General features: G+C 45.1%; 1 protein-coding gene across 1 annotated transcript in view; it reads left to right on the forward strand.

Moving 5' to 3' along the window:
* PCSK2 (proprotein convertase subtilisin/kexin type 2) overlaps positions 1-22,703 on the forward strand; it is a 314,344-nt gene that overhangs the window by 231,175 nt on the left and 60,466 nt on the right. Inside the window, exon 6 of the mRNA XM_002710961.5 lies at positions 19,570-19,646. Within this exon, the coding sequence (XP_002711007.1) occupies positions 19,570-19,646 (77 nt within the window). The remainder of the gene's footprint in view (positions 1-19,569; positions 19,647-22,703) is intronic.

Raw genomic sequence — 22,703 nt, forward strand, 5'->3', positions numbered from 1 at the left:
TTGTTGTTAATCAGTATTTCCAAATAAAGTCACATTCAGTTGTGGGGAGTGGGAGGAGGCATTAGGGTTTCTATATCATAGTATAGATCCAATATGTCTTTCTGGCAGACACAATTCTACCCACAAAAAGCAGAGTTCTGCAAACTACAACCCACCCATTGTCTGGTGTCTGTTTTGCTTTGTTTTGTTTTGTTTTGTTTTTGTAAATAAAGTTTTATTGGGAACACTGCCACACCTACTTGCATATCACTGTTGACTATCTTCCCACCATTAAGGTAAATGTGAGCAGTTATGACAGGGCCATACGGCCCACAAAGACTAAAACATTTATCATCAGGTCCTCTCCTAAAAGAGTTTGGTGACCTCTGAGCTACAGAGAAGTTGGTAGTAAGTCAACCATGAATGGCCTTGGATAGAAAGCTTAGCAGAGAACTTGACCCTGAGAGCTTAGGATATGCACGCCAATGTTGAAATGCAATTTCAATGCAAAATGAAATGAGAATGTGAGGGAAGCAAAACGTAGAGTGGACAAGAGATTTTTTAAAGGCCCCAGTGTGCTGGGTTGGTGATTAGAAGACAAACTGACAGCCTCACAACAGAGGGCCAGGTATGTGCCACTGGCCTTTGTGGTTTCGATGACATTCCTATCTCTGGATTGTGAGAAGGCCTAGGAGGATGCTGAGACTGACCTGAATGGAGGTCTTGGTGTTCTTGGTTTTTGTGTTTTGGTCAAGATGCAGGCATGAATAGGAAGACAGAAGTTCAGCTGAGCCCCCTTCTTGGTTCTTAAAAATGTCAGGGACAGCAAGGAACACCCTGATCAGGACCACGCCATCTATGAGAGGTCTAAAATAGAGACTTTCCTGCCCTCAGACCTAGCAGACATCATTCACTGTTGGAACGCTCACTCACACAGGGATTGTGCAATTAATGTGGAATCTGATGGTCCATCTTGTAGCGACTTAATAAGGTGCATGCACAGCCTCCAAATGAAAGCTGTAATCACTTTTCCATAGTTTATGAATTATGAAGCTGGATTCCCCTCACAAACACTGTCAAAATTTTTGGCTTCAAAACCAATTAAAATGATGAATAGCTGTGAAAGGAACTAGAAGTGCATTTAATCTTTCTCCAGAACAGTTGGCAATCAGTCCTTTTTTTATTTTTTTTAAGTTAGGAACATAAAATTGATTTCGTTCAAAGGTAAGACTCAAACCGCTTCTCCGTGAAAGGGACCTGATGGACTTGTCTGTTTTCAGCTGTCAACCCCAAGATGCTTATGATGCACCTTGTGCTTTCTTACCATGTGTCTCCCAAGGTCATGACACTGTTTTCATCTCCTTCTCTTAGCAAGGTTATCCTATAAAGAATCGCCAAAACAGAGATTAACTGTTGGAAGCAAAAAGGAACAAGTGAGAAGATTGCTGACAAGTTTAGGGAGTCTGGTTTTTTTTTTTTGTTTTGTTTTGTTTTGTTTTGCTTTTCTTTTCTTTTTTTTTTTTTTTTTTTTTTTTTTTTTTTTTTTTTTTTTTTTTGACAGGCAGAGTGGACAGTGAGAGAGAGAGACAGAGAGAAAGGTCTTCCTTTGCCGTTGGTTCACCCTCCCATGGCTGCTGCAGACGGCGCGCTGCAGCCGGCGCACCGCGCTGATCCGATGGCAGGAGCCAGGTACTTATCCTGGTCTCCCATGGGGTGCAGGGCCCAAGCACCTGGGCCATCCTCCACTGCACTCCCTGGCCACAGCAGAGGGCTGGCCTGGAAGAGGGGCAACCGGGACAGAATCCGGCGCCCCGACCGGGACTAGAACCCGGTGTGCCGGCACCGCTAGGCGGAGGATTAGCCTAGTGAGCCGCGGCGCCGGCCGGGAGTCTGGTTTTTGTAAGGATGTAGACGCAAGTGGAAACCCAAAGACCTCATGAGTTTCCTCTTCGATTATCAGTCCCAATCTGGCTGCCATAGAATTTGTCTTGGGTCAAGATGCTGCCACTCAGTGTGCAGTGTGCCGAGATCAACAAGGTGTGTGCAGTCTCGTCATTTTTTTCCTTTAATTTTCATCATAGGAATAAACTGCAAATGCCAGGCAGCACAAGAAAGAGGTAATGAGTTCTGAGTCAAAAGATCTAATACTAATGCTAACTCAACCACTGCTGGCTGTAAATCATATACCCTTCCTGAGTGTCAGTTTTCTTGTCTGTAAATTGGGAATTATAATAGTACTCAACTCTCAAAACTGCTATAAGGCTCGATTGAAATGAGTTTTGCTGAATTACACAGTTAGAAGATACATCAACAAGTTTGTGGGAAATAGAATTAAAAATAAATTCACTTTGGTGCAAACATATTTTGAAATCCAAGCATAATTTTTATATAATACTCATTTTAAATGAACTTTTTGAAGACCCTTTGTATGCATGGATTTCGGAAAATTTTTTGGCACAAAAACAAAGAGCTGATCTTTGGGGCCGGCGTTGTGGTGTAGCAGATAAAGCCTTCACCTGCAATACCAGCATCTCATATGGACACCAGTTCAAGTTCCAGCTGCTCCACTTCCAATCCTGCTCCCTGCTGATGCCCCTGGGAAAGTAGTGGAAGACGGCCCAAGTGCTTGGGCCGCTGCACCCAAATGAGAGACCCAGAGGAAGCTGCTGACTTCTAGCTTCAGTCTCACCCAGACCTGGCTGTTGCAGCCATTTAGGGAGTGAACCAGTGGATGGAAGACCTGTTTGCTGCCCGCTCTCCATAACTCTGCTTTTCAAATAAATAAAATAAATAATCCTTTTTAAAAAATCTTTCTGTCTTTTTAAAAAAGCTGATCTTTTAATTCCATTTTCCACAAGCTTTTTGAATTACCTTCACATGTAATTTATATATTCAACTTATATGTGTATAATAGCAACAGACCCATGTGTCATACATTTATTATCCATGTGACTATACTTTTGACAGGGGAAATAAACATTATATAAAAAGTGTTCAAGACAGAGTCTCTAATAAATGATATTTGGACAGAACTACCCCTGTGATGAGGTGACTCAGCTATCAGTGAACTCATCTTTGCTATTTTTAGGGCTGAAAAGGGAGAGGCAAGTGATACTGAAGTTGTGTAATCAGTTGCAGAGGGAGGGCTTAAGGCTGTGACCTTGACCTCACCCTCCTTGGGAAGAGATGCAGAACTCTCACAGAGGAGGTAGGCTGGAGGAGGCTTGAGCATCTCTGTATTGGAGAACCTCCAGTCAAAAGACAAGGAAACAAATGAACCTGTGCCTTGTCACCTTGACAACACAGATTTAGACCCTGGCCACTGTGTTATCGTCAGAGTCTTTCTTCAGAGCTGTGTCTCTGTTCTCCTTGCACTGATGTATATGGTTGCTAGTACAAGACCTTGACAGCACCTTGCAGTCTTCGTGGAACTGCAAGACCCAGGCTTCCACAGCCTTTTGAGCTAGGTACTCCCAGTTCCTTTTAGCTTCCACCATGCAAATTCCCTAACAGCACCACTTGAAAGTCCATTGCTGGCTATCCTCGGTCTACAAGTCATCTCTGCCATCACCCTCTTATTAAGTTATCAAGGCTAAATGTCACTGCCCTCCTTCAACCCACATCTTATCTTTTTCTTCAGTCTCAAATTAGGCATTGATTCCATATCACTCTCTCCTTCCAGGATAGCTAATGAAGTAGCAATGACACGCAGCCCTGCTGCTCCCTGTTTTTATGCTTTTTGGCGGCTCAGTCAAGCTCAGCTGTCATCGTGGTGGGCACAGAAAGAACTCAGCAGGGAAAGCCACTGGGGGCCAAGAGAAATCCAGCAGGGCTAGCACAAGCCTGAGAGAATTGATCCGTTCTGGGTCAGTCGCCTAAATAGAATAGTTGTGATTCTGAATCTATCTCAAACAGTAGATTCAGATACACAAATGTGGTGGAATGAGAAGGCCATGCCAAGATGGCCACTGGCAACGGAGCCTTCCTGGAAACAGGCTGTGATTGGGTGGCTTCGGAAACCACATGGCAAAGGAGCCTGCCTGGCAATAGGTTGTGATTGGTTAGGGCATAAACCACCCCTTGACCGGATTTGCTGCCTCAGCTATAGAAGCTGCTGTACCAACTGAAATAAATGAGTTTGCGGGCTGCTTGCCTCTGGCCTGCTTTCACCTGACTTCTGGGGTCTGTGTGGTGTCTCTGTGCCTCTTGCCCATACCATGTTCCTCCTCTCAGAACGAATCCACAGCAACACACAAACAAATCAAATTTGGAAAAATAGGGGCTGTCATTGTGGCATGGCAGATAAAGCCACTATCTGCAGTGCCAGCATCCCATATGGGCGCCAGTTCAATCCCAGCTGCTCTTCTTCCAATCCAGCTCTCTGCTGTGGCCTGGAAAAGCAGTAGAAGATGACCTAAGTCCTTTGGGTCCCTGCACTCACTTGGGAGACCTGGAAGAAGCTCCTGGCTCCTGGCTTCAAATCAGCCTGACTCCGGCCATTGTGGCCATTTAGAGAGGGAGCCAGTGGATGGAGAACCTCTCTCTCTCTTTCTGCCTCTGCTTCTTTGTAACTCTGCCTTTCAAATAAGTAAATAAATAAATCTTAAAAAAAGAATTTTGAAAAAATAAGGCCAAGCAATTAACAAACACAATACACTTACGATTACCTATCTGCACCTTCAGTTGTCCCTAAATCCGAATTATATCTTCCTATACTATATCATGTGTTAGAATTCAGAAAACCTATATCCTTTCTTTTCAGGAAAAAGGCAGGATGTAAAAAATAAGTACATATTGAAATATAAACACTTTTTTAAAAAAAAATTTAACTCCGATTGCTATTAATGCAGCTTGGCATTTAGCTTGTCTGTGATTGGGTGTATTTTTAAGTTTTGTCAGAAACTATTTTAAGCAGTAGGAGGCAAAAATAATTCACATTTGAATATTCATCAAAATTTATTTAACAGTAGGAAACCCATCGCTTGCGACTTTTACGCTCCTTTCTTGCAGAATCAACACCCACTCACACACCCCAGCAGCCCTTGTCTGCCAGAACACACACACTTCAATAACATCACGCCTTGTAATCACACACTCCAGCCAACTTTCTATTGTTTTCTTTAGCTCATCAAGTTCTCCCTCAGCACCGAATGAATCTACTGTGAAAGCCCTCTTCTCAGAACTGATCTTGTCCATAGAAATATCTTCAGTCTGAGACATACCTAGAAGTTCTCAATGCACCCAGATTGTCATCTTTGGATCTTTTTACTATTATAAATTGAGTTTGTGAATTAGTTCTAATGTTCATTATCTTATGTTAAAGCAAATAATATTGGGAAGGGGCTATGTACTGAAAGTTATTCATGCCTAGACATGAATGGCTTATCAAATTCAATATCTTCCTATGGAAGAGTTGTAGGGGGGAGAGTGATAGAGGAAGTTTGGAATAGGGAGATTTTGAAGACAGAAAGAGTAAGTGAGAGCCAAATGCAAATCTGAAGTCCATTTTACAAACAGAAGAATCAATATACACACAGATCTCCTGGGAAACCTGTTAAAATGCAGATTCAGTAGGTCTGGGATGGATCCTAAGATTTTGCATTTTTAAAATTAATTTTATGTATTTATTTGAAAGATAAATGACAGAGACAGAAAGAGAGAGAGAGAGATTTTCCTATGCTGGTTCACTCCCCAAATGCCCACAACAACCAGGGCTGGGCCAGGCCAAAGCCAGCAGCCCAGAACTCAGTCTAGGTCTCCTAAATGCGTGGCAGAGGCCGAAGTATTTGAACAGTCATCTACTACCCTTCCAGCTGCACTAGCAGGGAGCTGGATGTGAAACAGAATAGCCAGGACTGGAACAGGCACTCCAATATGAGATACCATGTAATGCCAGCATTACAAATGGAGACTTAACCCACTGTGCCATAACACCAGGCCCAGATTCCCCATTTCTAGCAAGTTCTCAGGTAATATCAATGCTACTGACCCACAGATCACACTTTAAACAACAAGTGGCTAGGATATGAGCTACTAACAAGGTGTCAGCTCAACGATTCTCCACCCTGGCTGTGCATCAGAAGAGATTTTGTTGTTGTTTTAAGTTACTGAGGCCCAACCCTTACCCCAGATCAATTAAATTAGAATCAAGGAGTTGCTCAAGTGTTTGTATTTCTAGAAGCTTTCCAGGAAATTATCCTGTGTAGCCTGAGTTAAGACTCACTGTTAGCGGATAACTAGACTTCATTAAAAGCTCTGTAACTAATGCGCTAGCTCATGGACGCTGTTAAGATGCCCCAGCTAAGAGCATCTTCCTATCCAGTAATGTACAATGCCTGGCAAATAGTACTCAGTAAATATTTGTTCCTTGAAAAATATAAATAAGTGCTTGGCTGCATGCATGAGTAAATGGTGACTTTTGAAGACCAGCAATCTACAGAGTAAAAGGATTAAAGCCATCATGTCGAAATGGCAAGTGTCAGGATTGAGATGTAGGACAGAAAGTCTTTTCCAATACTGCTTCAAATCCCCCACATAGATACTTAAATCCTGGGCCTCTTGGAAGGCTGACTCTGCTGATAACCACAGAAGTCAACACCGTTAATCAGGCAATTATTTTCTCCTGGTAGTTCCCAAGCTTCTTTAGCCTTAGTGCACCTTCATAATTTTTGCTACTGGTGCTATTATTTACCTAATGTTCCTTAAACTTGTCGCTCCCCTTCTTCGTGGAGGAACGACACAGGACCCTGTGCTGTTCTTTCGTCTGCTCGGCCCTCCCCGGGTTTGCTGCTGGTTCTTCCCGGGTTGGCTACCGTCCCTTCCACCTCCGTGGAAGGGCGGTTCCCCCTGCCACATTCCCCACTTCCGCGGGGGAGCGGCACACCGCCGGCCGGCTCTCTCGGGGGCTGCACAGGTGTTCCTCTTAGATGTTCCTGGTGCATGCCGTCTCTCTCCTCCTTTATAGTCCTCCTCCACCAATCCCAACTCTGCTACCCACACGCCGAGTACGCTGCTCTCCTCCAATCAGGAGCAGGTCCCACAGTTCATTGGTTGAACTGGAGGCAGCTGTGTAGAAGCTGTTTCCCTTCTCAGCGCCATATTGTGGGAAAGCAGATGCATAGAATAAGTCTTAATTCCAGTAACTTAGTCTAGTCCGAGTTGCTCCCGGTTGCTCCCCACAAAACTGACTTGTTTTTAACATTAAATAAATGTATTTTCAAGAGAAACTATAAATCACTATTTCAAATAGAAAAAACAGCCAATATCTCTTGATGTTAGTAGAAGTGACTGTCAAAATAAATGCAGCAGAAGCGAGCATGGCTAGGTGTTTCTGCCGCCATTGCTTGCCTCTGTCAGGTGAGGACAAACGGTAGAACCAGATGTGACAGCCATGGAGGTCTTAACAGAGGCTTTGTCGTCAACAAAATAGGAAGGAATGGGGGCCAGGAGTGTTTGAACGGAGACTAGCCCTGCCCTGCATGCAATGCTGTATTATTTCAAGTGGAGAGAAGGCACCACATCCTAGGGTGCCTCAAAACATTCATGGGAGCCAATACAGTGGCACAGTGGGCTAAGCCTGCACTGGAATCCTATATAAATGCCAGCTGAAGTCCTGGCTGCTCCACTTCCAATCCAGCTCCCTGCTAATGCACCTGGAAAAGCAGCAGAAGGTGGCCCAAGTGATTGGGCCCCTGCCACCCACGTGGGAGACCCAGATGGAGTTACAGCCATCTGGTTTCAGCCTGGCCCAGCCCCAGCTGTTATAACGATTTGGAGAGTGAACCAACAGATAGACAATATCTCTCTTGCACTCTCTCTCCTTCTCTTTCTGTAACTCTTTCAAATAAATAAAATTTATCTTTTTTAAAAAGTTCATGAAAAAATGAAATTAAAAGATAAGTTTCTTCTGGTACAAGCAATTTTGAAATACATACATAATTTTTTCATGATACACACTTTCCATGAATATTTTGAAGACCTCTCATAGGCATAGATAAACATCTTTTAGGGGCCGGCGCCGTGGCTCACTTGGTTAATCCTCCGCCTGTGGCGCCGGCACCCCATATGGGCGCCAGGTTCTAGTCCTGGTTGCTCCTCTTCCAGTCCAGCTCTCTGCTGTGGCCCAGGAGGGCAGTGGAGCATGGCCCAAGTGCTTGGACGCCTGTACCCGCATCGGAGACCAGGGAGAAGCACCTGGCATCTGGCTTCGGATCAGCATAGCTCCGGCCACGGCAGCCATTTGGGGAGTGAACCAACGGAAGGAAGACCTTTCTCTCTGTTTCTCCCTCTCACTGTCTGTAACTCTACCTCTCAAAGAAATAAGTGAAATATTTTTTAAAAAATGGAACAGTCAGGACTCGAACCCATGCCCTATGTGGGATGCCAGCATCATAGGTAGAGGCTTAACCTGCTTTGCCTCAACGCTGTCCCCACACTCATATACTTTAAATTTTTTTGTACTCTATATATTAGCTATCACAAATCAGAGAAAATGTGATATTTGACTTTTGGAGTCAGGCTTATTTATCTTTTCATTCTTTTTTCCATGAACTTTTTGAAGTGCCCTCATTATAAGCATCTCGTGAAATTACATTCTCGGCCTGTGAGTTTCAGGCTGTGCTCAGAAACCCAAAGGCCATGAGGCAGTGCTGGAGATTCTGAGATAATGGAAATATTTTAAAGATTTCTGTTTCAGAAGAATCCAGTTGTCAGTGATATTTGTCTTATACATAGTATAATTTTTACCTCCTAGAAAACATCCTACTTCGATAGGGAATAACATAGCCATCAAAAAGCAAAGGAGGCCTGTTTGCTGATTGAGGCCTCAAAGGCACTATGTGAACCTTGAATCAGGAAATTCAGTAAATAAACTAAGCTGTGAAAGAGAGAGAGAAGAGGGGAAGGGAGAGGAGGAGAGAGGAGGGGAGGGGAGGGGAGACAGATGGAAGGAAGGAGGGAAAAGAAAGAGAAAGAAAGAAGAAGGATGGAAGGAGGGAGGGATGAAGAAAGAAAAATCCAAAGCAAGAGATGTGCTTCCTGGCTTTAATGAACAGTGTCCCTGTGTAGGCTATCAATTGTTAGGTCCATTGGTATACTTGGAGTTCAACTGAATGATCCATTGATGCTCTGGGGAGTAAAGACATTATGTTATTCTGTTTTTATTTGTTTTTCTCTTTTAAACATGCATACAGTATGCAACAGAATGTGATGTTGTGATTCTAATGCAGAGAAGAGGAATGCCTGCTTAGAGCTCTGGAGCCAGACTGCCTGGTCTGAATGCTGCTCTGCCCTTACCATCTCTGTGACCTCGGGTGAAGCCCTCAATCTCACTCTCCCTCAGAGGTGTATTGCCCATATAGGAATTGTTTTTTTCCAGAGTTTCAGTTTTACATATTATAGGCGCACCATGCCTTATTTAAATTGTCCCCAAATTTGGACATGTAAGTTGTTTCTAGTCATTCACTGTTAATAATCGTGAATGGCGTGAGTACATGGAAACTTAAATCTTTCCTACATGTGTATGTGTATCGGTTGGATAGATTCTTAGAGGTAGGATCTCTGGGTCAGAGAGTCATTTCATCTGTTCCTTTGGTGGATCTTGCCAAATTTCTCTTCAAAGAGGTTACACCAATATGCATGCCAATCAACCAGTACACAGTGCCTGTTTCCTTTCATTCTCAAAATAATTTTTTAAAGACATAAGACAAAATATAGGGTAGTCAAATTTCTCACTCTATTTGGGATTCTATAACAAATACGTTATCCTGGGTAATTTGTGAATGACTGAAATGTATTGCTGACAGTTCTGGGAGGCTGGAAGGTCCACGATCAAGGCCCCAGCAGGTGCTGTGAATGGTAAAGTCCTGTTTCTCACAGACAGCATCTTGTTGAGTCTTCCATGATGGAAGGGAAAACAAGCTCCCATGAGCCTCTGATCCCATTCATGACAACTCTGCCCTCATGGCCAACTCACCTCCTGAAGGCCAAAGCCCCACCTCTTAATACTAACACAGTGGGGATAGATACCGACCGATGAATTTTGAAGGGACGCATTCATAATGTAGCACCAAGGAAGGCAATTTTACAGCAATAGCGTTATCAATAGACTAAAAATACATACCTGTGATATGGTAATATACACCTTTCTTCATTAACACATGAAATAACAAAATCTGATGGCATTTAGGAGTGTGTTGAAAAGATACTTCAGCATATCTGCAGTATGTGTAATGTGCTAAGAAGTACACGTGGGTGACAAGCTCACAGATACTACTAATACTATTGTGCCTTGTCTCCACATCCTAATTAGGAAAAAAAATGCTCAATTTGAGGTGACAGTTAGTAAAATAAAGATGTAAATTTTTTCTAGCCAAGTTTTGGAACCTGTCTTGGGGCTAGCTCTTGGCAGTGTCTCTTTACTGCATCAAGTCATCCCCAGGAATTCAAGCTTTGGGGACACTTCTAAAATTCACAGGGCTAGGGGAGAGATGCATGCTTAGCCTAGAGGTTAAGATGTCTGCTTCCCATGCCAGAGTGCCTGGGTTTACTGCCCAGCTTCCTCTCCTAACTCCAGCTGCCTTCTAATTAGCACCTGAGAGACAGAAGTGAGGGCTCGAGTAATTAAGTTTCTGGAAACCTGGATTGAGTTTCCAGCTCCCAACTTCAACCCTGGCTGTTGCAGGCATTTGGGGAATGAACCAGTGAATTGGAGCTCGCTCTCTCTCTCTCTCTCTCTCTCTCCCTCCCTCCCTGTGTGAGTGTGTGTGTGTGTGTGTGTGCCCCTCAGATAAGTAAACTTTAAAAAAAAGTTTAATAATTCATTTATTGGAATCAACTTCAGTCTAATCTACTACAAGTTTCAATGGCATTGTCCAATAACAAGAAAAGCCAAGAAAACACAGATAGATAAGGCCATGCTCAAGGAACCCTACAAGACTTGTACAGCCTGGGCTGTTACTTAGAGCAGCTGCATACTCATTCCCTCAACACTTTTGCTCTCCTAACCAACAGGGCTTTGGAAAATATCAAATAAAATGAGAGATTTTGAAAGAGTTATAGGCACTCTATTGATTTAAAGCACCAAGTTAAGCATTAGGAATTAATATTATTATTAACATGAAATGTTAACATTATTATTTCCAGTGCTTAAAATCATTCCCAAATCTGCTGATGAAAGTTGTAGGGTTGTAGTGAGGACCAAAGGATGGCACTCTCAAATCTGAAAACAGAAAAAGTACAGTAGCCTCAGACACAGCTTGAAGCATGGTGATACCTGGGTGGTCCAGCTGTGATTCGCACCTTTCCTCTTCTCTGGGGAATGCTCCAGTGATTAGAGAAGCTGTTAGAATATCCAGAAGCAAGAAGGAAGTAAAAGGCAGAGGTGTCAATTCCACAATCAAAGAACATTGTGTCACTTGAAAAATTGATGACTGGAAACCTTTGGAGTATGGAGGAAAGATTTCAAAATTTGTGACTGTGCATTTTTTTTCTTTAATTTTTTTGAGCACTGGAGAAATGTTAAATTTCATTAAGTTTTACAGCCAGACTTAATATAGACATAAATCCCTTTAATGTTGGTTTCAGTCAAAAGTGAGCTGAACATTATCGTTAAACCAGTACATGTGGGAGAATTATTTGAGGAAATCAAAATAGGCACAGTTGGGAACAATCAGCCATGACCATATTAGATGTAAGTAGGCGCAATAGCAAAATTCTTTAGGCTGTAATGGACTGGGCTATTGTGCTGCACAGTCTCCATACAGATGAGCTTTGTTCTGGGGCAATATGGTTGTAGTTTGGAAGTCTGTCTCGGGAAGCTCATTTCTCTTTCATTAGTCCATGAACACAGTACAATTTCAGCTAATACTGTTACCCAGCTCTTGGCTGGGTTATTTGGTTAAATGCCTTCAGGGAAAGTAGCAAGCCAGAATAAAGGGACAAATGCAATGTAGTTTCTTGTTCTGAATTCCTGTGTTATGGAATTACATTGGCCATTAATCATCTGCCATGCTGGACTCAGGATGTAAACTCTGTGGATGGAGATGTTATTTACATCTTGTATTATCTGGTGTTTCATAGAAGACTTCTTGTCTCCCTGGACAATTTCTTTGAGGTCTGAGCTTGTATATGACCACAGCTTTAGAGACCTTTGTCTTGTCATGGCTCATAGACAGGCCAGCACACACATAGTCCATTTGTATGCAATTCAGAAGGTGCCCCCTACCAGTGAGTGAACTGCAAAACAGTACCCTCTCTCCTGGCAAATACCTTTTTTTTTTTAAAGAATTATCTATGTATTTGAAAGGCAGAGGTACAGAGAGAGAGGCAAAGACAGAAAGAGCCATCTTCCATCACTAGTTCACTACCCAGATGGTCACAACAGGAGTCAGGAGCCTCCTCCAGGTCCTCCACGTGGGTGCACAGGCCCAAGTACTTGGGCCATCCTCCACTGCTTCCCCAGGCATATTAGTAGGGAGCTGGATCAGAAGTGGAGCATCTGGGACTCCCATATGAGATGCCAGTGCCACAGGTGGCAGCCTTATGTGCTACATCACAGCACCAGCTCCTTACCAATTATTTTTTAAAATCCTACCCAGGGCAATTGGCTTGGTGAGTCCGGCACAGCCCCCAGTTACTCCCCTTGGGCAGGCAGCCTTGTGCAGTTCACACTGCACAAGAATACATGACAGGCCTGATGACAAAAGCCACTTTCCCAATTTTGTAGTCAGGCCAAAGAGTTTGTCCCTCAATGCTCTCAAAATATCCCTCTAGTCACATCAACGAATACCCTTAATAAATACATTGGCCCACTACAAGAGTCCGGTATTTGTCGGAATGTCAACATAACATCACTTCTAAATCTGAGTGAGGCCGTGTGTGGCAGACATCATGTGCACCTAGTTCACCTGAGCAATCGCCTCTGTATGCCAGAGAGCTGCTGACTGAAAATACCTGCCACACAGGACACTTGTTGGGGGAAAGAGAGAAGAGGACAGGGTTGGTGGCTCCCAGGAGCTGCCTTCAACCAGTGATGGGCGGCAGGGTGAGATGGTAGTGATGGCACCTCCTCCCCATCACAGCAGGATGCACTCCACGGTGCCCCAATAGGCTGAGCCCCAGTTTCTGACTGCAGCAACATGCCTTATAATCCACCATTGATTGGCATAAAGTGCAGGAAGTGTAGGCTTCCAGACAGTGGAATCAAACTAGCTCATTTCAGATTCCTCTTTGGCCACTGCAGCCTCCTAGAAAGAACAGGACATGAGACAGAAAGACAAGGACAAGGGGAGTGGCTGTTGTCACTATCAAAGGGCACATTGGGAGCCCAAAAGGGCCAGAAATAGACTCTTTCCAATAAAAATCCAAACAGCAAATATTTTAGGCTTTGTGGGACTCTGTCACAACCACTTAATTCTGCTATTGTAGTACAAAAGCAGCCATAGACAATCTGTAGCCAAATGAACATGACTTTGTTCCAATAAAACTTTATTTACTAAAACAGGCAGTAAGCCAGATTTGGCCTGCAGGCCATATTTTGTGACCTTTGCAGTAGGTGATCAAAGAAAGAGAAAAACACAAAAGGAGAAGAGGTAGAGAATGCCACACTGAGCTAGGCAGTGTGCTCGACAGCTTTTATCTCTTTGTTCATTTTATTTTCACAGCAACCAAGTAGTTTTTTCATTTGTGTTTTTAAAGATTCATTTATTAATTTATGTGAAAGAATAGCAGAGAAAAAGGAGAGACAGAGAAAGAGATGTTCCATCCACTGGTTCATATCCCAAATGGTAGCTAGGGCTAAGCCAGACTGAAGCCAAGAACTCCTTCCGGGTCTCCCATGTGGGTCGCAGGAACCTAAGTACTTGGGCCATCTTCCGCTGCCTTCCCAGGCACATTAGCAGGGAGGTGGATGGAAAAGTGGAGCAGCTGGGACTCAAACCGGCTCTCTGATATGGGGTGCTGATGTTGCAAGAGGTGGCTTAACCTGCTGAGCCACAACAGTGGCCCCATAGTCTGCATTATAAAGATAAGGAAACTGTAGTTTCAAAAAAGTCCCAAAGTCAAAAGCAGCCTACTTACAAAACCATACTAACCTGATTGTAAAGCCCCTCTGCCTTCCTCTCCACACAGCCAATCCCTACAGACACATTTGTCTTGTGCAGCCCAGCAAGGGAGTCCCCTGACCACAGAGCCATTAAATGGCAGACTTGGGGTTAGGGATGGCAGTGCCAGGGCCGGGTTCAAGCCCAAGTACCTCAGAAGCTTCTCTGCAAATGTTGAAGCAATGGGCAAGGTTGCTACCAGGTTCAGGGACTGTCAACTGTCACGGATCCTGTGAGACCAGCTCCAGTGTCCCAGGGGTGCTGTCATTCTGTCCCTTGGATGGCCACACAAATGCAGCTGACCTCACATATAACAGGTCAGGGGGTTCCATGAAAATAAGTCATTTTTCCTTTCTTAGCTTAGAGTACATGCAGGCCGTCTGCTTGAAAAGTGCACAGGGAGGGCCAGCATTGTATTGAAGCAGGTTAAGCTGCTTCCCATATTGGAGTGCCAGTTTGAGGCCCAGCTGCTCCACTTCCAATCCAGCTCCCTGCTAATGTGCCTGGGAAAGCAGCAGAAGATGGACGAAGTTCTTGGACCCCTGCACCTATGTGGGAGACCTGGATAGAGTTCTAGGTTCCTGGCTCACCAGCCATTACAACCAATTATGGCATGAACCAGTAGATGGAATATTCCCATCCCCCATCCCATAACTCTGCCTTTCAAATGAATAAATAAATTTTTAAAAAATAAAAGTGCACAGGGCAAACAATGCCAAACTCTTAATTATTGAACTTTCTAGCCTAAGAACAAATCTAATTTGCTTTTTATCATTCAAATATTCAGAAATTAAGCTTTAGATATAATAAATATCAGAAGTGATTTTTTTCCTCCCTATGTCCAACTGTTTAAGAGAAAATGAGCCATTATCAGAAGTTTCTTCCAGAAATAACTTCCAGGGAAGCTCTGAGGTCAGTTTGGATTCAACCCAGTCTTCTCACTTTCTATGTAATGGTACAATGATAATTCAAGTTCTTAATGATGACTCTGAATCATCCTGATCCTGAATCATCAAAGATTAAATTATGTTCACTAAACAAAGAGTATTTTCTAAAGCAAGAAAAGACTAATGCATTGTAGAAATTAGTTGGAAAAGTCCAAACAAAAACTAACATCTGGCTTAGCTTAGGATGACAAGAGCTTTAAGTACTGCCTCCCCAAAATGTCCACATAAATGAGCATTGTAGAAAAATCCAGTCTAATTCAAGGCCAGTTTAACTTATTTCCTGAATGTAGAAAGTTTTATGGGGTGGTCACACTGCAATTCAAATCAATAAATGATTCAGTTTGTCTATCAAAGCATAAACACAGCCCTTACACAAAGCTTGCCATCATTCTTTCTTGCTATAAACCATTTGATTTTTTAGCCAGAAGACATAAAGCCAGGCAAGAAAAACAACTGTTAGCTCTGCTTGATGCTCAGCATAGACTGTTAACTGAGGAATTAAGTATCAGTCACCAAATTCATTGTGAAGACAGAAAAATTATTGTAGTTCCTATTTCAACACCTGGTCTTTTCTTCTTGTTATAAAAGTGCTTGCAGAATCCATGGGTTCTTGGCTACAGGTTCTGCTGTCCAAATTCCCCAACTCCTCCTTGTAACCCCACCAATCATAGGGTGAGCAGTCTTCTCCAGAGTCAGGAATGGGAGCTAATTATGAGCCAGCCAGACAGGCCAGGACAGAAAGCTTTGGAAACCAGTCACTCAAGCAGCAAGCACAAAAGTGCTGACATTTGGTTTTTCTCTAATTGAACTTAATTTCTGTCTGTCAGCCCAATTGTACTGATGATAGAAATTTTATCTTGGTCAGCTGAGATTCTGGCCCCTTCCTTGTCTCCAGAACTGTCCCCCAACCTGCCAAAGAGAAGGTGACAGGGACCTGGTGCCAGTGTTCCATCATCTGCCTACTCTGGCTTCTGCAGCATCCCCTTTCCTTGCTGGCCTCAGTCAGCAGTTCAAGCAGGTCCTCCCTAAACTCTGGATCATTGTTGTGGCCACAGAACTTGCTAGGCCAGCTGGTGGGTGTCCAACACAGTGTCAGCTCGACAACATCAGCTTCCCATGGAATATTCTACGGTGCCCTGCACTGCACTGGGAAGCAGGAAACACAGAGTGTTGCTATTCCAAACCTGTCAGCTGCAGCACCTCACAGAGCCACTTCTGATCTGGGATTCCATGTCCCTGTTGTGCAGTGAGTCCCTGACCTCCCCAAGGCTGGACCTTCCAACAAGCCCCCTGGTATCCCCAGAACACAGCTCAGAAGAAAGGGAGCAATTGGGGCCACTCTGGAGGGCTCCACATGGCTGCTTGTGGCAAATTTCCAGTACAAATCCCTTTAGGCCAGAAAATTCTAGTCTCTTCTATGGAGAAACTAACAAGACTAAGCAAAGAGTCTTCCAAATCTGTTACTTAAATGTCAGTGCAACTTGACTTTGAAGCCAAAAGAGAAAAATGTTAACCTGTTTCTCTCAATATTCCTACCCTGCTACCTCAGCCGAAGAGTGCTCTTACCTCTGAAGAATTCAGGGAAGATTAGGGGTAACAGAACAAAACTTGGAGAAGGCAGCTAGCTTACTGTTTCAAAATAGTGCCCCTAAAAAGAACTGAAACCCAAATATCTCAAGGGAAGTCAGAAAAAAAAATGCCCAATCTAAGAGGGTGTGCTACAGACCAAAGCAGTAGACCAAAATCAGAATTAAACTTCAGAAGTGAATGAGGGGCTGGCGCAGTGGTGCAGTAGGTTAATCATCTGCCTGTGGCACCAGAATCCTATATGGGCGCCGGTTCTAGTCCCAGCTGCTCCTCTTCCGATCCAGCTCCCTGCTATGGCCTGGGAAAGCTATAGAAGGTGGCCTAAGCACTTGGGCCCCTGCACCCATGTGGGAGACCTGGAAGAAGCTCCTGGCTCCTGGCTACGGATCGACACAACTCTGGCTGTTGCAGCCATTTGGGAGTAAACCCGTGGATAGAAGACCTTTCTGTCTGTCTGTCTCTCTCTGTATAAATCCACCTCTCAAATAAATAAATAAAATCTTTTAAAAAAGTGAATGAAAGGGGCCAACTTGGTGTAGTAGGTTAAGCCTTTGCCTGCAGCACCAGCATCCCATATGGGCACCAATTTGAGTCCTGGCTGTTCCACTTCAATTCCAACTCCGTCTTATTGGCCTGAGAAATCAGTGAAAGATGGCCCAAGTGCTTGGGCCCCTGCACCCACATGGAAGACCTAGAGGAAGCTCCTGGCTCTTGGCTTCAGATCCGCCCAGCTCCAACTGTTGCAGCCATTTGGGGAATGAACCAGCAGATGAAAGACTTTCTCTCGCACGCATGCATGCCTTCTCTCTCTCTCCCTCTCCCTCTCCCTCTCCCTCTCTCCCTCCCTCTGTCTGTAACTCTGCCTCTCAAATAAATAAATATTTTTTTAAAAAGTCAATGAAAACAACTTGGATATAAGTTTGGAAGGAGGAGAAAAACAATGCACAGGCCAATCTTTATGGCCAGTAGAGACAGAAGATTTGTTCTCTAAGGACCAGGTGATGGGTGGAGACCTGGATTCCAAAACAAAGAATAAACATATTTAAGACTCAAGGCAAAAACGACTGGGCCAAATGTCAAGGTAATTCCTGCCAAAATACATTTATTTAAATAATTTAGTATTATAATTCTGGTCATTACAACAACTGTGATGATCAGCCCCTTGTCATCCAACAAATCAAAACAAAAATTAATGAAACTGATCCATGGGCTCTGAAAAACATGAAGCCATTAATACATTAGGTTTGTCAGCTAAAGTGTCTTAGCTCATGATGGAGCATAGTGCCTGAAAATGTCTCAGGGCCTGTGGAATCAAGAAATGCCAGAGTTAGACTGCGCAACTCACTCAGTGTTTTCTCACCCAGTGTGTACTGTAGACCAGGAAGCTCTCTGGAGTCTTTATTTCAGACCCCAAAAACAAGGAGGAAAAGAAAGACATACAGAAAGGGGAGCTTCCAAGAGATTGGCATCCCTGAGCCAGCAGAGAAGGCAGTGGCCCAGATGGGGTGGGTCATTGCTCATCACAGACACAAACAAAAGGCAGACCAGCTGAACATCTAAATAAAAAATAAATAATGGACATGAGGGGCTGGCACTGTGGTGTGATAGGCTAAGCCTATGCCTGTGGGGCTGGCATCCCATATGGGCGCTGCTGAGTGTCCTGGCTGCTGCTCTTCCAGCCAGTTCTCTGCTTATGACCTGGGAAAGCAGTGGGAAATGGCCCAAGTCCTTGGGCCCCTGCACCCACATGGAAGACCCAAAAGAAGCTCCTGGCTCCTGGCTTCAGATCGGCACAACTCCGGCCGTTGTAGCCATCTGGGGAGTAAACCTGCGGATGAAGACCTCTCTTTTGCCTTTCCCTCTCTCTCTCTCTGTCTCTTAACTCTGCCTCTTAAATAAATAAATAAATGTTTTTTAAAAATATTAGGGGAGATGAGCAGATGGATGAAAGGGACAGTAAAAGTTACACTCAGAGGATCCCTTGGCAGAGACGGAGGTTGTCTGGATTTTCAGGGCTGATGCGGGGGGCGTGCACAGAAGTGGGGAGGCAGCAGGAGCCTGGCCTTTCTGCTGGCAGAGTGAGCCTGTCTGCCCTGAAAGGCAGATTCGTGAAGGAAATGGCAGGGGGAGGGGCCGGAACACCCTCATGGTTTGTGATTGTGGCTCTCAGCGTAACACCTTGGGAGAAAGAGGTAAGAGGAGAAAGTAAAGACAGTATAAAGGCCGGCACTGTGGCTTAGCGGGTAAAGCCACTGCCTGCAGTGCTGGCATCCCATGTGGGCACTGGTGTGAGTCCTGGCTGCTCCACTTCCAATCCAGCTCTCTGCTATGGTCTGGGAAAGCAGTAGAAGATGGTCCAAGTCCTTGGGCCCCTGTACCCAAATGGTAGACCTGAACAAAGCTCCTGGCATCTACTTTTGGGTAACTCAGCTCTGGCTGTTGAGCCATTTGGGGAGTGAACTAGCAGAAAATCAGATGGGGCAAAGATGTAACCAGTAAGGAGAAAGAGAACTGCTTTATGCCAATCTGAGGTAGGGAGCTGCAAGTGAGCCTCCTGTAAAAAGCAGGAAAACTCTAGGGGCTGTCTCACTGCTGACATGAGAACGAGAACTTTCTTGCCATGAGTCCAACAAGGGACCAAAACAGCTTACCATGAGCCCCGGATTCTTGGAAGAAACCTGCCAACCCACAAGGCCTACCCCAGCTTCAGAAGGAAGACTGTCCTGAAGAGCACTGAGCTCAGACTTGCCCAGTGCTTGACATAGGAGGGGACGAGGAAGCCTGGGAAAGGGTAGTGCAGGAGAATGGACAGCTCCAGGGACACTCAGCTCTGTCACAGTCTTACAAGGGCCGACCCAGCACAGACCATTAACACAGCACTCCTGGGAGGGACCATAATCTTCCCTTTACCAGGCCCATGGCTTGACTGACCCAATGCTATATGTTGTGTTTTTCAGAATGCAGAAGCAAGTTATGACTTCAGCAGCAATGACCCCTATCCTTACCCTCGATACACAGATGACTGGTTTAACAGGTAACCGAATTTTTTAAGAATCTGACTTAAGCTTTAATGTTTTGTTGTTTTGTTTAAGACTTGACTGTCACCAGCAAAATCATCCCAATGCTTCTCTGTGGTTTTTTTTCTCTTTTAAATGACTCCATTCTCTAAGTTCTCAGATTTTTTTTAATAGTACAGTGCTTTTTAGGATTATCTTTTAACAATTTTGTTCAGTTGAACTAGGAATTATTTTCCACTTTATTAAAGATAAAAGAAAGTAGAAATAAGAAATCCTTTCTCAACCTACCACAAGATGATTAAAAAAATGCTGATTTTGTTTGATACAGTTATTGCAGAGATTTCTGTCCCCTGGGTCTGCATCTGTGTTTGAAAAAGTATTTCCAGCCAGCGCCGCAGCTCACTAGGCTAATCCTCCGCCTGCAGTGCTGGTACTCCGGGTTCTAGTCCTGGTTGGGGTGCCGGTTCTGTCCCGGTTGCTCCTCTTCCAGTCCAGCTCTCTGCTGTGGCCCGGGAAGGCAGTGGAGGATGGCCCAAGTGCTTGGGCCCTGCACCCGCATGGGAGACCGGGAGGAAGCGCCTGGCTCCTGGCTTCGGATTGGCACAGCACGCCGGCCGTGGCAGCCATTTGGGGGGTGAACCAACAGAAGGAAGACCTTTCTCTCTGTCTCTCTCTCTAACTCTGCATGTCAAAAGAAAGAAAGAAAGAAAGAAAGAAAGAAAGAAAGAAAGAAAGAAAGAAAGAAAGAAAGAAAGAAAGAAAGAAAGAAAGAAAGAAAGAAAGAAAGAAAGAAAGAAAGAAAGAAAGAAAGAAAGAAAGAAAGAAAGAAAGAAAGAAAGAAAGAAAGAAAGAAAGAAAGAAAGAAAGAAAGAAAGAAAGAAAGAAAGAAAGAAAGAAAGAAAGTATTTTCTCCATACACTCACAACAGCCTATATAAGGCTCTTTCAACAAAAAAAATAGTGCAACTGGCAGAGGTTTCAAGTGTTGTTTGGGATAAAGTTCACATCGTGTAAAACTACTGTGGGGAGCAACTCGGACTAGACTAAGTTACTGGAATTAAGACTTATTCTATGCATCTGCTCTCCCACAATATGGCGCTGGGAGAGGAGGCAACAGCTTCTACCCAGCTGCCTCTCACCAACTTGACAAGCTGCAGGAGCTGCTCCTGATTGGAGGAGAGCAGCGTACTCGGCGTGTGGGTAGCAGAGTTGGGATTGGTGGAAGAGGACTATAAAGGAGGAGAGAGACAACATGCACCAGGAACATCTAAGGGGAACACCTGAGGAACATCTGAGCAGCCCCCGAGAGAGCCGGCCGGCGGTATGCCGCATCCCCTGTGGAAGTGGGGAAAGTGGCCAGGGGGAACTGCCCTTCCACGGAGGTGGAAGGGACAGTAGCCAACCCGGGAAGAACCAGCAGCAAACCCGGGGAGGGCCGAGCAGACAAAAGAACAACGCAGGGTCCTGTGTCGTTCCTCCACGAAGAGAGGGAGCAACATAATGGTGCTGTGACTTGGATATGAAGCCTAGGCAGGGTTTAGTGTCGTTCCTCCATGAAGAGGGGGAGCGACATAATGGTGCCGTGACTCGGATAGGAAACTTAGGAGGGAAGAAACGGGAAGAAGTGGGAAAATACCGGAGAGAGAGACTAGCAAAGAGCCTAGGGAAAGCCGGACGGAAAATGTGCCAGAAGAAGCTATCGAAAGCCTAGGCATAGACTTGGATATGGACTGTGGGAAAGAAGTTAGGATTGAAAGCGAAACTGAAAGCTTTCATAGACTCGGATGCGGACTATGGCGGGGAAGCTAGGAGATTGAAAGCGAAAGTGAAACCTGGAGGAGGCGGGGAAGCTAGGAGATTGAAAGCGAAAGTGAAACCTGGAGGAGGCTTGGACTCGGATGCGGACTATGGGGAGAGGCCAGGAGAAATGAGAGGAGAATATTGTTGGAAGAAAAGTTAGGAAACATACCGGGTAGAGAAAAATGTTAGGGAAATTGAAGCCGCGAGTGCAGGCCGAGGCGGAGACGTAAGCCAGCTTGGAATTCTTCAAGTCAGCCCGGGGAGCAAAAGGCGAACATCTGGAACCAGAGGCAGAGACGTGGGCCGCCAGGTTGGAATTCGCCAGGTTAGTCCAGGGAACTTAGATTGAATACCAGTGGCGGAAACGTGAGCTGGGGCTGTGTGACTCGCGGAAGCTGCCGCGTGCAGAGAGAGCACGGGGCGTGAATAGATAGGGAACGCGGGGCTGGCGCGAGGCTGTGGTGCGGGCGCGAAGGGCGTGGAGACCGCGGAGTGTGCGCGCGAAGCCGAGCCACGCAGAGCCGGGAGCCCGCCGCAGGGCGGGCACCGGGAAGCCGCGCAGATGAGAGAAGCGCGGGCTGAAGCGGCTCAGAGCCGGGAAGCCGCCGAGAAGCAGCCTCGGGGCGGGCGCCGGGAAGCCGCGGAGATAAGAGAAACAGAAGTTTAGAAGTAAAATGAGAGAAATAGGAATGCTGGTAGATAGAAGTAAAATAGGAGAAATAGGAATGCCCGGAGATAGAGAAATAGAGAAAAATAAGGCCTCCCCTCAACATGGCAATGAGAGAGCTTGGATTCGGTCTGCCTGATTAGGGAGGTGGTGAGCACCTGCAGGCGGCTAGCAGCTTATGCACCGCAGGTCACCGAAGACAGGCACGAATTAACATCAATAAGTCTCCCCACAATACCGCAATGAGAAGGCTTGGATTCGGTCTGCCTGATTAGTAAGGCAATAAGCACCAGCAGGCAGCTCAACCAGAGTATGAGCTGCAGGTCACCGAAGATAGGCACGTTATCAACACCAATAAGTCTCCCCACAATATGGCAATGAGAAGGCTTGGATTCAGTTTGCCTGATTGTTAGGGCTTGTAAGTACCTGCAGGCAGTTCTAGCAGAGCAGAGCATGCACTGCAGGGCACCGAACACAGGCACGCATCAGCGCCTAAAAACCTCCTCACAACATGGCGAAGAGAGGACCCGGACTCGGTTTGCCTGATTGGTAGGGCTTGTAAGCACCTGTGAGCAACTCCAGCAAGCAGAGCAGAGTGTGTGCCGCGG

Source organism: Oryctolagus cuniculus, chromosome 11, assembly GCF_964237555.1.
Source record: "Oryctolagus cuniculus chromosome 11, mOryCun1.1, whole genome shotgun sequence".
NCBI classification, from domain to species: Eukaryota; Metazoa; Chordata; class Mammalia; order Lagomorpha; family Leporidae; genus Oryctolagus; species Oryctolagus cuniculus.